Raw genomic sequence first — 15,963 nt, forward strand, 5'->3', positions numbered from 1 at the left:
AAAGTTAATGGACGAGTTCTCATATCGGACCGGGCCATGGACCCGTGAGGCCTGCAGAATCGCATCTCGGTCTCTGTAATGAAAAAGTTTCGCAACAATAGGCCTCGGGGGGGCCCCCGGTCGCGGCCGACCACCTGGAACTCGATGGGCCCGCTCCACGGCGAAGAACTTACTCAGGCCAGCAGGGGCAAGCTGTTCGAGGATGAGCTCCTCAACCATGAGATCAACCGGGCGGTTGTCGGAGGTCTCCGGAACGCCTATGACGCGGATGTTATTGCGTCGAGCCCGTCCCTCGAAGTCCTCCAGCCGCCGGGCCATCAGATCGTTGGCCGACTTGAGATCGCCAAGAGTAGTCTGCAGGTCCGACACGTCCGTACCAAGGGAGGACGTCCGCACATCCAGCGATTGAACCCTCTCGTTGGTCTTAGAGAGATCCGCCCGAATTAGCGTAATATCAATGGACACTGTGTCGATTTTACGGGCCAAGGCCTCGTACTGCGTAGCGATGGTCTCCCTGATGCCATTAATGGCGCCCATGATGTCCTGCAGGGACAGATCCGGAGAGACGGATGGGCCACCACTGGCATCATCCGGGGGGACACTGGCCGTCCCGGGGGACCCTTTACCTTGAGTGTAGCGGTCCATGTTGTTCGTCTGGACCGGTCCCCCACGTAGGGATGTGTTGGTCTTACGCCTCTCGGGGTCTCCCTTGCCTCCCATGAGAACCACGCTCGCCGAAGGGGACCACCGAGGAAGCGTCGAGGGGGCACAGGCCAAGCAGACGCGGGCCGCACCAGAGGCCGCAATGTGGCGGAGCGGAGGGACCACCGTCGATGGCACACTGGTAGCAGGCGGAGACACAGGCATCAAGCGAAGGCAAAGTGAAAGCCCAGTCGCACCAAGCAATTCCACTGTCCAGCCCCTCAGAGATCCAAAAGTGAAACCGAAAGTGATGGGACCGCCACTGGCACAGCCCCGCTGCCGTTGTTGTTCAACTACGCCCCGGCTCCACAGATCACCCTCGCATCGGGCACAGCCATCGGTTGGGCCTCAAAAGTTCAAACCACCATCATTCAGGATTGCCAGGTCCGATTTGGTTTCCGAAAGGAGTTTAGTGTTCAGCCAACATTCGTCTTCCAGATTCCATCAACCAAGTCAGGATAAAGTCAGGATAAATTCCGAGGAGCAGCGAGGGTCCGGGGAGCCCTGTGCTCACGCGACCATCTTGGATGCGCGCTAGGCTCCTCCTCCCATTCATCTATTTTATTGTAAGTTTGATAGTTATAGATAAGAAATGTCAGCATATATGTAACTAAATAGCACCAGAAGGGGATGAGAAGTGACTATGCACATTGTCAGTTCCCCAACATCTTAGGGAGTTACTGGCATGTTTAAATGGGGATAAGTAAGAGTAAGAAGCAGTGGGAAATCAGGTCGAAGTTTGGTAAACGGCATAGATGCTAACTACCAAATTTTCGCTCAGCAGAGAGCTAGGGATATTAACAAAGAATAGTTGGTAGAGTTCATGACGGGCAGTGTCTTTGGAATAGTAGGGTTTTCAACTCTCTCGAAGGAGTCATAGACTGGATTCGTTTGTATCTTGGGTGGAAGGTAGTTCCAGATTCTCACAGTGCTTCCAATGATGGAGTGAGCAAGTGTCAGCTGTTTCTTGAAGAGAGAAGTTTCCAAGTGCCGGAAATGTATAGTTCTCAGAAGTCATCTGGTTTATTGTATAGGTATTTGTGAACGATACAGCCCAGCTTGAAGATACAGAGCTTCACTAGCCATTGAAGAGTGATCAGTACAGGTGTGATGTGCTCAAAGTGTTTGCTGTTCGCTGCAGTATAAAGGGTAGCCTTCAAACGAGCGAGGTGTTTGATTTTTCAGGAATGCCAGATAGTAGGAACACCCCATTATCTAATATAGAGAGAACCAGGCTTTGCAACAATGTTTTGATGTTGGATTCCAAGATGCAGAGATACCTCATGGCAGTCTTTGTTGATTGGCCCTTCAAGCTTGTGCATTGATATGGATTTGCACATTTAGGTAAATCTTGACAGCTAAATAATAGCTATTAGAAGATTATAATGTTGAGGACTACATTGAAAACAATCGAGTAGCTCCGGGCTTATAATGGCTCTAAGGTAATGAGTGCCGGCGCCAAGACAACCGGTGGGAATTTGCTGCTAACCAGAATAGGCGGTCTTTATACTAGACTCACATAGGTGTCCTCAGGCTTCTTGTCTTATAGGTGACTTTCTATTAGTGATGGCCTGTTTATAATTCCATCTGCATAACTTCACTTCCTCCACATCCCTAGGTATCCACTTAAGGGCATGTATTAGATCTCTATGTGCCTGTGAACAGGCTCTGTCGAACCACTTCTGGTTTTTGGGCTCCCCATAAACCTTTGAGTGTTAACAACCGAGACACAGTATTACAGATTTCAGAATGCGCCCTTAGCATGCACGAAGGGTCCTCCGTGGTCTCCAAACACATTACCATCTGCTCCCCATTTCTATTATTATGAAATCTGTTTATTGGCATTTTGCTAATATAGACATAGCACATAGTACACATGAATTACCTTACGTCCCCATCTAGCTGTATCAGGATCTGCAAATGTGTGCCCCACTGGTTCGCTATAGGTGTGCGCCTGAGGCCCAGCGTTTCCTCTCGCAAAAGGGCCGTACCCTCCGCCCCCGCCCATACCAGCAGGGACCTTCGCCAGGCTTGCGCTCGGGGGGGGGGGGGGGGGCTCAGCTGCCTTCCAGCGCTTGGTGAGCAACCGCTTAGCCACCACTAAGCCCAGATCGAAAAAACGAGAGGCAACCTTCGTGGGGGGGGGTTCTGCGAAATAGGTGCAGCAAGCATGCCGGCTATTCCCGCGGTACCAGTTGGCCGGTGCATTTACTTAATGCTCCATGCACCGTCCGCCAATACGAGTCCAGTTCCGGACAGCTCCACAACATGTGCACCAGCCCAGCATCCAGAGCCTTGCAGCATGGGCAGCTTGCATCCGCGCAATTGAAATACCGATTTATAGAGTCGGGAGTGAGATATGCTCTGTGTAGTATGAAATATTGAATTTGGCGAAACCGCATGTTTCTGGGAACCCGCGTCGGCCCCCTTAGCGCATTACTCCATTCTTTGTCAGCCATGGGGCGGTCCAAGTCCGCTTCCCATTTACGTTGCAATGGAGACAAGTCTGTCGCCACCTGTGTACGCAGGGAGGCTGCGAACCAACGTATCATATGGCTGCCCCGTCCCATGACATGTAGGTATTGCATCATGAGGTGTTGCACCGGTTCCTCCTGAAGAGCTCCCCACCGGCTCGCCAATGTCGTTATTAGAGAGCGGTGACAGAGAAATTGGCCGACTGGCAACCCCGTCTTCTCCGCCAATTGGGCAAATGGGATAAGTGCACCATCGCGGTAGAGGTCCCCCAATGTGCAGATATCCACCGCGTGCCATTCTGCAAGCTCCACCGAGCGTAGTATCCTCCGCCCACTAGGGGAACCCTCAATCGGCACGGCGGGGCGTAAGGGACACTCAACCGAGTCAAGTAAAAGGCACGCCGATAACATTTGTAGGCCACTGCCACAAGGAGGGGCCCCGGCTTGACCACTCTGGCAGTCGGGTGAAACGACGCAATGATATCCGCCAGAGGGAGAGGTGGCTCCGCAGACGCCGTATCGTCTCTCTCTCTATCGGCCAACCACCTGGCCACCCATTGTAGCTGTGCTGCTGGGTAATAATGCGCAAAGCACGGCATCGCGAGTCCGCCCTGTAGGAAGGTATAACTTGGATAGTGCCACTCTGTGGCGCGCAGTACCCCACACAAAGTCCCGGAGTGAGCGCTCCAGGGTGGCAAAGAAGGATGCCGGGATGTAGGCTGGCAGGTTAGCAAAATAGTAGAGGAGCCTGGGTAGAGCCACCATTTTGACTAAGGCAATGCGCCCTGTGACCGCGAGAGGGAGGGTACCCCAAAAACGCATCTGGGCTCTGACCGCCGTTACCGCCCTGCCCAGGTTGCCCTCCACCAGGTCAGCTGGTTGCCTATACACTTGGATGCCCAGGTAACAGAAGGTGTCCGGTTGCCACTTGACAGGCACACCCCCCAGGCGATACTGGGGATCCAGAGCATCAGCGTGGAACGGATAAAGGCACGATTTGGCCGCGTTCACCCGTAGTCCGGAGAGCGCAGCAAATTCCGTTAGGACTCGCTCCAGGTCCCCGGAGATGTGCACTACATCTTTAATGAAGACCAGGAGGTCATCCGCGTATAAGGAGACCTGGTGCGTTGCATCGCCCATGGGGATGCCGTCTGTCAAAACCCTCCTTAGGGTGGCCGCTAAAGGCTCTATGGCAAGCGCAAAAAGGAGAGGCGAAAGAGGGCACCCTTGCCTGGTACCACGGCCAACTGGAATGGCATCAGAAATGTATGGGCCGGTTCTCACCCGAACCACAGGGTTCTTATAGAGAAGCGCCGCCATTTGGAGGAACCCGAGGCCTAGTCCATAGGACGACAACGCCGCCACCAGATACCCCCATTCAAGGCAGTCGAAGGCCTTTTCGAGGTCCAGTACTAAACAGCCTGCCCGTGGCCAATGCTGTGCGCCATGTGCAGCAACGCGGAAGAACCAACAGAGGTTAAGGGAGGTGCTACGCTTCGGTACAAATCCATTTTGGTCCTTGTGCACCAGCACAGGCACAGTTGGGGCCAGCCGCTCCGCCAGGACCTTGGCCAGAATTTTATAATCGGTGTTGAGGAGGGTGAGGGGGCGGTAGGACCACAGGCTGGTAGGGTCACGTCCTGGCTTGGGTAAAGAAATCAGGTATACCTCCCTCATGGAGGCAGGCAGGGTAGCCTCCTCAAGGGCTGTGAGATACGTGTGCAGTCTAGGCACCAGGGACTCTTGATGTGCTTTATAATACTCCGCCGGGAGACCATCCGGTCCAGGCGCCTTGCCAGAAGCCAGTGAGGCCACCGCTTCCCCTATCTCCTCCAGTGTGAGGGGGCCTTCTAATGTTTCCTGGTGGGCACCCGGGATCGTGGGCAGGCAGGCGGCTTCTAGAAACTGATCCAGATCCTGTGCCTGTCTGCGCCCCGTTGAAGTGTACAGGGCCGTGTAATGCGCTGTCAGTAGCTGATGGATCTCCCGCTGCATATGCACCAGCATCCCATCCGATCCACGAATAGAGGCTATTGGTGCGCAAACCGTCTCCTGTCTAATCAACCAGGCCAGCAACCGCCCCGCTCTATCGGATGTAGCATGGACCCGAGCCGAATGTGCGGCGTAGTTGTGGCACCGCAGTCACTCCAGCAGCTCGGCGTGCCGCGCCTGGAGCCGCGCCAGCCGGGCCGAGTCCCGACCTCCTCCCTCACCATGGCGTTCACACGACAATAGCCGCGATTCCAAAGCAGTAAGCAGCAATGTGAGTTGCTTACGAATATTCCCTGTCGCCCCCAGGCAATGTCCCCGCATGGTGGATTTGTGTGCGTCCCATTCCGTCAGCACACTCCCGGCCGTACCCTCGTTGAGATCAAAGAACTGCTCGACCGCTGTGCCGAGTGAGGCACGAAACTCCGCGTCTTCAAGAGCGGCCGGCTGCAGTCGCCACGTGGGAATGAGGGGCCTCCCTGGGTCCCAGCAGAGGTCCAGCCGAAGAGGGTTCTGGTCCGAGTGGGTCCGGCCCAGGTATTCCGCTTGAGCTATCAGCGGAGCCAGCGAGGAAGAGCCCACCACCCTGTCAAGGCGGACGTGAAGGTCATGTACCGCCGAATAGTATGAATAAAGTCGATCAGTGGGGTGTAAGGTACACCACACATCATGCAAGGCCCATTGCGACAACCAGTCAGTGAGGCTCCTCGCGTTCGAGACTGCCTGTGTGCTACGGAGCGGTGGGTAGGACCTGTCAAGGCGCGTGTCTAGCACTGCGTTAAAGTCCCCACCCAGTAACCAGGGAAGACCCACATACAGGGTTAAGGCCACCGAAAGTTGATCCAGGAACGACGGCTGGTCGACGTTCGGGGCATAGATGGATCCTAGAAGCATAGAGTGTCCGTTGAGCCTCCCCCGAACCAGTGTGTATCGCCCAGCAGGATCGATCACTACTTCGGAGCATGTAAAGGGTGTACCTGCCCGTACCCAAATCAATGTAGCCCGGGCATGTGCAGAGTACGTGGTCCCAAAAAGTTGCCCCCTCCACCGAGCGCACAGTTTATCCAATTCTGGCCGTGTCATGTGTGTGTCCTGGAGAAGGGCTACGGCCACCCTATGCCGTTGTAAGTAGGTAAAAACAGAGTATCGGCGGGCCGGCGTGTGCATGCCCCTAATGTTCCATGTGACTATTGCAGTGTCAGCCATCAGTGTTGAGTGAGGACAACATGGGGTCCATAGCCAGAAGCGGGCCAGCCAGGGGGAGAGAGGGATCTGCTCCCCATTTCTAGCTGAAAGTTCAGTTAGTAGGTGTCTGGAAACCATGGTTATCCATTAGCGGAGCATACCCTTGTTCGGATTCACCTCTTTTGGTAGTATAGAATGCAGAACCTGATGCTGTGGATTATGGTCACTCACACAGTTCTGTAAAATGGAGAAATCAGCAACCTTATTTCTATACTTTTCAGAGAAGGCAATAAAATCAATCAAACTGCCCGAACCCTTTCCAGTAAAGGTATTTGGTTACAGGCTGGGGTTGCTGAAAAATCTAGTGATAGCAGAAGAGAGTGCTTACTTATGATTGAATTTAAAGCATCACCACATGTAATTTGGTAACATCCTGTATTTTCTAGCACAACTCGTGTATCCAAGGTATTTACATTATTTGTGTAAATATAAACATTGTAAGGAAAAAAAAAGGGAATAATCCTCATTGTTACAGCCCAGCGTACCACAAACAATATTTCTAGAACTTGGGCAAAGCCTGCTGTTAAAAATCTCCCTCCAAATTACCACCAAAGTACCCCTTGAATTCATTCCGTGCCATGCTGAGGGTCCGATCAAAAGAATCTTCTATGTCTGTGTAATAAGGATTACAATTGTTATGATAAAAGTTAATAACACAGTAGGAGGTTTTAGAGGCGCTGCAGATAAAAGTTCACAAACCAATTTACAAAGCACTTTTAATTGATATTTTAAAAGGGGTTACAGCCTTATGATCTTTTCATTGGAGATTTGCACTGCAATTTCGGTCCTACCTCAGGCATAATCAAAATGGAAAGTTCTTCCTTTCATGGATGCTACCTGTGTAATGTCCAGGTGTATTTAAATCCTTTGACAACCAAGTGTTTAATGTACTAACTGTCTACAATATTATCCTTCTAATTTAGCAGTGAAAGAACCATGGATCTCATCCTGGAGATGTGTAATACCAATGCCATTCACTGGTGTGGAGTATCAGGAAGACAGCTCGGAAAACTAAGCCCAAGTTCATCCCTTCATCTTATGCTCACGCTACTGTCATCAGTTCAGGGGCTGCAGGTAAGACCATGCTTTCATCTGCTGTATAGGATGATGTAGAACATAAACATTCAAACTGAAGCGATCAAATCTATGATGAGTTCAAGAGTCACCACTGTAAGTATAATGTCTACCTTTGTCAGTGTCACCCAGATGTAGTGAAGAGGGGTGGGGGATTTTATTCCCAAGACGTAGATGTGCCTGGAAGTACGTTGTTTGAGGGATATTATAGTAACCAGTCTGCAGACAGTAATGGTCCAGTTGCTACAGTAGAACTAAACCGTGCCTCTTGCGTTCTTGCCGATCGGCAAGAAGGAGGAAATTGAAACTTAAGCTGATGTCGAGTTTGTTCTTGGTTAGAAAGATAGTAATTGCTTGGCTCTAGCCACAAAGGTCTATAATGAAGCTTTGGCTCAGGTCGGGTTTCTTCAGAAATGGGGGTTGTCAAAAGGCAAACACTTGAAGATGACATGAACAGACAATAAACGTCACTGGATCTACTAGACTGGGAGGATGCTGCTGCACCTGGCAGGCCAGCAGGCGGCCTGGCCCAGGCAACCACCCTCCACTCAAGACGCACACTGGCCCTGCAGGTGGAAATGGGCCACTACAGTGGAGATGTGGCCAGAGATTTGCAGCAAATGACTGCTGCTTTTGAGGCCATACAAACCTCCAGTCTTGTTACTGGGGTAATGAGAGGGGTTCAGCCGCAGGAGTGCGTAGGAGCAGCAGCAGGCAGCCCACATCCCCAAAGGGTAAAGCCCACCAAGCACCCTGAAGAGGCATGAAGTGACCGCGCATTGCATGTCTACTATGCTATTGTCCCCATGGACCATTGTTGGTTGTGGAGTAGCCACTCTTTGTCAAAAACATTTTGATTATGTTGTCCATGAAGGACATATTGTCCTGCAGTTAATTTCTGAATACCCTGATATTAAAGGGTTTCCCAATTTTTTTAAATTCTACTACTCGTTTTGTCATTTGTTGAGGATGTTATGTAAATGGATGCATCTTACCGTGAAAAGAATTGTCTGGCTATGTGGTCCCTGCGTCTTGTCCCCTCTGCTGCTCTACTTAGCTAGGGTGGGTTTCAGACAGGTGGGCCTGGGTCATCGTCTTTGGGTCTGAATCAGACACCTCCATGGGTAGGCCCCTCCTGCAAGCAATGTTGTGAAGAATTGCACACGTTGCATCAATTTTGACGTGGTTATAGGCTCATACTGCAAGACCACTTCTTTTATGAAGGCACGGAAGCGCGATTTCAGGATGCCGAAGGTGCGTTCTGTCACTTTCCTGGTGCATCTGTGTGCAGTGTTGTACCGTCGCTCATGTGGGTTGTCGAGATTGATAGGGCGTGACGATCCATTGCCACAAGGCATACGCACTGTCAAGCTGGTGAGACAACATACAGAGAGTAATGTTTGCACTGATACATTTCACTTTGGTACACCACATTGCATTACCTAGTAGGTATCCTTCATCAAAGTTCCCCCTTTCTAGTCTCTAGTGAATGCCGCTGTGGCAAAAGATGTAGGAGTCATGGGTGCTCCCTTGAAATTTTGCTACAGTGTCCATTATGATGTGTTGTGCAATACAGACAACCTGAATGTTTAGTGAATGTGTGTATTTGCAGTTCCGGAATATGTATTCCAGGAGAGATGGGAGACATATGGGCACATGGGTCCCATCTATGCAGCAACAAAAAAGCAAGGGATTGAGGGTCTAAGGGAAAGTTTAAAGACCGGTGCATGGATATATTCCCAAAGCAAAACTTAAACAACAACAAAAATATCCATGGGTCTATGAGCCTAAAAGAAAGGCTCCTAAAGCTACTGGCACAAGAAAAGATCTAGTGGTGTAATCAGTGAAAGTCCTCTTTAAGAGGACGGAATCCCATCACTCACCGTGGTGACATGCTTCATTATATGGGATCTCCTCTTAGTTGCAGCCTGGTGCAACTAAGGGCTACAACCCCTCTCTGAGAGGGAGGAGCTCATGGATGTTTTTATAATGGATATAGCTAGGATTTGCTACAATCCAACACATGTGAAGAGTAGAGATTTCTGAGAGTGATGGGCGCAGTGCAAGAAATGTGAATGGTGATGTGCTTGCTAAAATTGATTGTCAATGGAGAAAAAATCTTTATTCATAGTCTATTGGTCACCAAATTAAAAACAGTGCAAATGCAGTTTTGAAATAATAACTGCACAAGTCCAAAATAAAGGTCTACATGTTTCAGCCATTTTTGATTGAATGTAATCTTGGCCTTCCTCAGGACCTATACAATTATGCTACTGCGTGTATAGAATGTGAATATAGACGATCATAAAAAATAGGTTGGACCAATTACAACCTACCGACCTGACGTCTAGGTTCTCAGTGTATTATGGTGCAATGATGCCACCTGGAAAGAAAGGAAGAAAAAACACTTTGCATACATGGGTACCCCAGTATATATATGTTCGAGGCATGTGGGCTGCTGAATTCATATCTGTGCATAGATCGCCGCCTAGTGTTGGGTCCGGATGTTTACACGTTGTTGTCCTGGAAGAGTCTTCGAAGTATCCTGAGATAGGTGACTCCTCCCCTGGACCACAGTGCACATGGGCATCCTCTCCATCCTTAGATTGTTTTTTTCCGCCATTGGGTTCGGATGTGCTTATCTTAGCACAAGTTAGGAAAATTTAGTTTACGGCCAAAAGGCCTTTAGTTTTCGTCGGTACTGTTCCTGCTCGGTATCGACTGCTTTCTTGCTTAGTTTAGAAACTTCTTCCAGTTTTTCGGATCCGTTTAATCCAACCATCGACCTTACATCGACGATGGAATCGAGGACCCCATTCAAACGGTGTCCTGTATGCCACGCCAAATATCCACACATCGACGTCCACCCGGTGTGCAACAAATGCCTCTCGCCGGATCACGACGAATCGAAATGTATGGCCTGTGCCCGATTCCGATCCAAGAAGACTCTCCGGAATCGACGGGCAGCGAGATTAGAAGCGCAGCAATCGGCACCGGCCCCGGCCAACATCTTCAGCACCGAGGACGAAGATGTTGAAAGCGTGGAAGAAGTGAACTCCAGCCCCGCTTCCGAACACGATTCCCGATCGGAAGACGCCGATGAAGCGCTTTTTCACAGGGAAGAAGCCGCCGATGAGGTAGGAGACTACGATGAGGCCTTTGGGGCCGAAGAAGATAGCTCTGGTGAAGAGCCGGGCCTACCCGTCGAAACGGAGGCTATCAAAGTGCGTCATTCTACGGCTCCGGTCAAGGGATCGCCTCCGGGCCTTACCCGAGATCAATCCCACAGTTCTTCGGCCCCGCCTTCAGGCCCGGCCTCGAACATCCAGCGCGAGCCATTATTACCGAAAAAGACTGGTTTCCCTTCAACGAAACCGAAACCAATCGTCGCACCAGTTCCACAGAAACCGAAAGTGAAACTAGCGGTGGTAGGCTCGAAGCCCTCGAAGACCTCCACTCCTTCGGCGCCAGCACAGACCATCGGCTCCGAACGCACTAAAAGGGATTTCGGCGCCGAACTCGCTGCAGCGGATGTCGGTACCGACCCGAAAAGGAAGGCCATCGGTCCCACAAAAGCGCCTCGCCCCCCGGCACCGAAGCAGTCGGCCCCGACCACCAAAGTCAAGATGGCCGCTCCATCGCAGTCCACTTCGAAAGCAGCGACAATCGTCAAGTCATCGACTCCGTCGACCGCTAATACCTCTCCTCGAATCGATGACCCTGTGGCTCCGAAGCAGTCGACGCCTACCTCTACGGAACCACTCGGCACCAAAGAACCTTCGGCGTTCTCGGTGCGGCAAGTTGCGGCGTCATTGCAACGCATCAGGGAACGGGCATCCCTCCGGTCCACGTCGGGCCCCGACCCGAAAAAGGCTCCAAAGGCACCCTCGGCACCAACCAACATCACTTTTGGTTTGCCGCCATCCACGGCGCCGAAGATGTTCGAGATCCGAACACGTGTCCGCCAGACAAGGTCCCCATCTACTGGACACTCTCCTACTGAGCCTTCACAGTCTCAATTCATCGACGCCGACACTGGCAGACTCATGCTCCGAAAACGGAAAGTCACGCCAGAGCAGTCCTTGGACTCTTACAGAATCCCTCTGAAGCAGAAACTGCCAGCAGAGTCGGAACCGGTTCTATACGAACGCCTGCACACGTCCTATCCGGATCCCCAGTCCTTTTCTCCGACGCCCTCCGACACGGACGCAATGGAGGATTACATAGGTGATGATACCACCTACCCTAGGGATATAGACCCTGAGGAGCAGCAGGACCCAGATCAAGCTTGGGATGACCCTGCAGACCTGGGTGCCGCAACAGATACCCAGGACACGCAGCTTTACGGCGCAAAAACATCTCCCACAGAGGACACTGCTGCCTTCAATGCCCTCATAGAACGTGCTGCAGCCAATCATGGAGTGCAACTCCACTCTGACACTGTTGAGGACGACTTCTTGGTGGACACCTTCGCCTCCTCCGAGAGAACTGTCAAGACTTTGCCCATGTTGAAAGGTGTTCTCAAGCCAGCAAAGGACATTTTCAAGGAAACAACCAGGGCACGGGTGCTAAACCCCAGGATTGAAAAAAAAATACAAACCTGCGCCCGGGGACCCTATGTACATTAGAGGTCAGTTACCTCTGGACTCCATGGTGGTTGCTAACGCTCGCAAACGAGCCCACTCGCAAACAGGCGATGCTCCCCCCCAGACAAGGAGTCCAAAGTGCTGGAGACCTCAGGCAAGAGAATTGCAGCTCAAGCAGCAAACATCTGGCGCATTGCCAATACACAGGCCCTCCTGGCTCGCTATGATCGTTCACACTACGACACGCTAGAGTCACTACTCCAGCATCTGCCAGACGAATACAAAGAGGCAGCGGAGCTCCTCATCAGAGAGGGACAACTTCTTACCAACGCATCCATTAAGTGCGCACTAGATGCTGCCGACACAGCTGCGAGGGCGATAAACACCAGCGTCATGTTACGACGACACGCTTGGTTAAGAATCTCCGGATTCAAACCAGAGATTCAAAACAACATCCTAAATCAGCCAGTCAACCCCGACTACTTATTCGGACCAGAAGTTGACACCACCTTAGAAAAAATAAAAAAGGACACTGACACTGCAAAGTCAATGGGGGCTCTGCAAACGCAGACATTTCGTAGTGGCTCCTTTCGTCGCCCCGGGAATAGGGGAGCAGCTAGAGGACAGGGGTCACAGCAGCAATACACTAAAGGGGGCACACAGAGTACCTACGATAAAAACAGAGGTGGATATCGTGGCTCCAGCACCAAGGGCAGAGGACGCGGTTACGGCAACACCAGGTCCTCACCCAAGAACAAACAGTGACGCCCTCTCCCTTCCCCCCGACCACATAACACCTGTTGGGGGGAGACTCCAGCGGTTCCTGTCCACGTGGAAAACCATCACCACGGACAGGTGGGTCAGGGATATTATCCAGCACGGCTACTGTCTCGAATTAACCTCCACTCCACCCACAATACCGCCAAAGCACCGTCCTATGTCCGCAGAGCACTTAGCATTATTGCAGCAGGAAGTGCTAAGTATGCTGCAAAAAGGTGCAATAGAGGTCGTGCCCGTCAACCAGCAGGGGACAGGGGTGTACTCCCTGTACTTCCTAATCCCAAAAAAGGACGGGTCGCTCAGACCTATACTAGACCGGAGACCCCTCAACCACTACATTCTGTCGGAGCATTTTCATATGCTCACCCTACAGCAGGTTCTCCCGCTGCTCAGCCAGGGAGACTTCCTAGCCACACTAGACCTCAAAGATGCGTACTTCCACATACCCATCCACCCGTCACACAGGAAATATCTCAGGTTCACTATTCAGGGACAGCACTATCAATTCAAAGTCCTCCCCTTCGGCGTGACAACAGCACCCAGGGTTTTTACCAAGTGCCTAGCTACAGTGGCTGCACATCTACGGCGACGACACATTCACGTCTACCTTTACCTGGACGACTGGCTTGTTCAGGCAAAGTCAGCCCAGCAATGTGCCAGCCACATGTCCCTCACCATTCACCTTCTTCACAGTCTGGGATTCTCACTAAATTACCCAAAATCACATCTACAACCCGCACACGTACAACAGTACCTGGGCGCGACCATAGACACTCTGGCAGCCACAGCTCAGCCAAATTTAGTGAGGATCAACAGCATGCAACTGCTGATCTCAAAGTTCAAACCACAACACTCCCTTCCTGCGAGAGTGTTCATGCAGTTGATAGGCATGATGGCCTCCTGCATTTTCATAGTCCCGCACGCGAGACTACATATGCGCCCGCTTCAGGAGTGCTTAGCACGTCAATGGAATCCGGCTCACGGGCAATTAAAAGACCTAGTGTTGGTGAGCGGTCGGGCATACAACTCTCTGCATTGGTGGAATTCACAAAACCTTTGCAAGGGCCGACCATTCCAAGAGCCTATTCCACAAATAATACTGACAGCGGACGCCTCTCTCCAGGGATGGGGAGCTCATGTACTCAGTTACACAGTGCAGGGACTATGGACGACACAACAAAAGAAGATGCACATCAACGTTCTCGAACTGATGGCAATCTTCCTCGCCATGAAGGCATTCAAAGTATACTTGTGCAACAAAGTTCTGTTGATCCGGACGGACAACATGACTGCCATGTACTACATACAAAAGCAGGGAGGAACACACTCTCCACAGTTGTCTCACCTGGCTCAGAGCATGTGGAAGTGGGCCATTCAGAGGAACATATTCCTCATGGCGGAACACCTCCCCGGCAAGGACAACCAGATGGCGGATCTGCTCAGCAGACACAGCCACCAGATGCACGAGTGGGAGCTACACCCATCAGTACTCCAACCGTACTTCCAACAGTGGGGTCATCCAGAGATAGACCTATTCGCCACAAACAAACGCAAAATGCCAAAGCTTTGCCGCCAGGTTCCCACATCCACAATCGCAGGGCAATGCGATATGGATGAACTGGTCCGGCAGATTTGCGTACGCTTTTCCCCCTGCGCCATTAATACCGCTGGTGGCACGCAAACTGCGACAGCACTCACTGACACTCATCCTAGTTGCTCCAACGTGGGCGCGCCAGCCATGGTACACCACCTTTCTGGAACTTTCCGTGGTGCCGCATCAAAGGCTGCGGATAAAACCTGCACTCCTAACGCAGAGCCATGGCGAAATTCAGCACCCAGATCCGCAACAGCTGAACCTGGCAATCTGGCTCCTGAAGTCTTAGAGTTTGGCTACCTAAACCTGCCACCTGACTGTATGGAGATCATCCAGGAGACCCACTACCAGAGCTTGCTATGCAGCTAAATGGAAGAGGTTTGTCATTTACTGCACCCACAATGACATCAACCCGCTAGACGCATCCATTCAAAACATAATCTGTTACCTCTTACACCTATACCGATGCAATCTGGCATACACCTCAATACGCATCCATTTGACCACAATATCAGCCTATCTCCAGAACAGGCAGCACCTCTCTTTATTCAGAGTGCCTGCCATCAAAGCTTTCTTGGAGGGACTTAAACGAGTAATGTCCCCAAGACACCCACCAGCACCAGTGTGGAACCTCAACTTGGTCCTCACCAGACTAATGGGTCCACCCTTCGAACCTCTCCACTCATGTGAGATTCAATTCCTCACCTGGAAAGTAGCTTTCCTAGTAGCAATCACTTTGTTAAGAAGAGTTAGTGAACTCCAGGCACTAACCATTCAAGAGCCATTCATACAGGTTCACGCAAACAGGGTCGTACTGCGTACCAACCCCAAATTCATGCCTAAAGTAATATCGCAGTTCCACATGAATCAAACTATTGAACTGCCTGTTTTCTTTCAGAATCCACAAAATGTCGCTGAAAAGAATGCTCCATACACTAGATGTAAAAAGGGCCCTCATGTACTATATAGACAGAACTAAAGACTTTAGGAAGACAAAACAACTTTTCGTTGCCTTTTCTCCACAACACAAAGGCAACGCCATCTCCAAAGCAGGTATAGCCAGATGGATCGTTAAATGTATTCAAATTTGCTATCAAAAGGCTAAACGCACATTAACGATTCCCCCACGTGCCCACTCAACACGTAAGTTAGGGGCGTCCATGGCTTTCCTGGGAAACATTCCTTTACAGGAAATATGTAGATCAGCCACATGGTCCACTATACATACATTTACCAAACACTACTGTGTAGATGTACACTCAAAACAGCAGGCAGCTGTAGGACAGGCTGTTCTCAAAACTCTTTTTCAGACTGCTGCAGCTGGCACTGGTAGCCGCCGCTAATAGGAGGTACTGCTATGTATTCTATGCACAGATATGAATTCAGCAGCCCACATGCCTCGAACTGAATATGCTACTTACCAGTATGCATCTGTTCTTGGCATGTAGGGCTGCTGACATTCATATCGCCCACCCTCCTCCCCGGCGCCTGTAGCAGCTGCAGCTCTCAGAATTACTGT

The 15,963-nt window shown here is 51.1% G+C and overlaps 1 protein-coding gene across 4 annotated transcripts in view; it reads left to right on the forward strand.

Moving 5' to 3' along the window:
* The window catches only part of TRAPPC13 (trafficking protein particle complex subunit 13), a 398,706-nt gene that overhangs the window by 364,791 nt on the left and 17,952 nt on the right, over window positions 1-15,963 (forward strand). For 2 of the 4 annotated variants that reach the window (XM_085631781.1, XM_085631799.1), the window contains one exon: window positions 7,334-7,484. In XM_085631781.1, coding sequence (XP_085487907.1) covers window positions 7,334-7,484 — 151 coding nt within the window. The remainder of the gene's footprint in view (window positions 1-7,333; window positions 7,485-15,963) is intronic. The other 2 variants (XM_085631789.1, XM_085631810.1) reach the window with 1 other exon arrangement.

This window comes from Triturus cristatus, chromosome 2_1 (assembly GCF_964204655.1).
Source record: "Triturus cristatus chromosome 2_1, aTriCri1.1, whole genome shotgun sequence".
Taxonomy (NCBI): domain Eukaryota; kingdom Metazoa; phylum Chordata; class Amphibia; order Caudata; family Salamandridae; genus Triturus; species Triturus cristatus.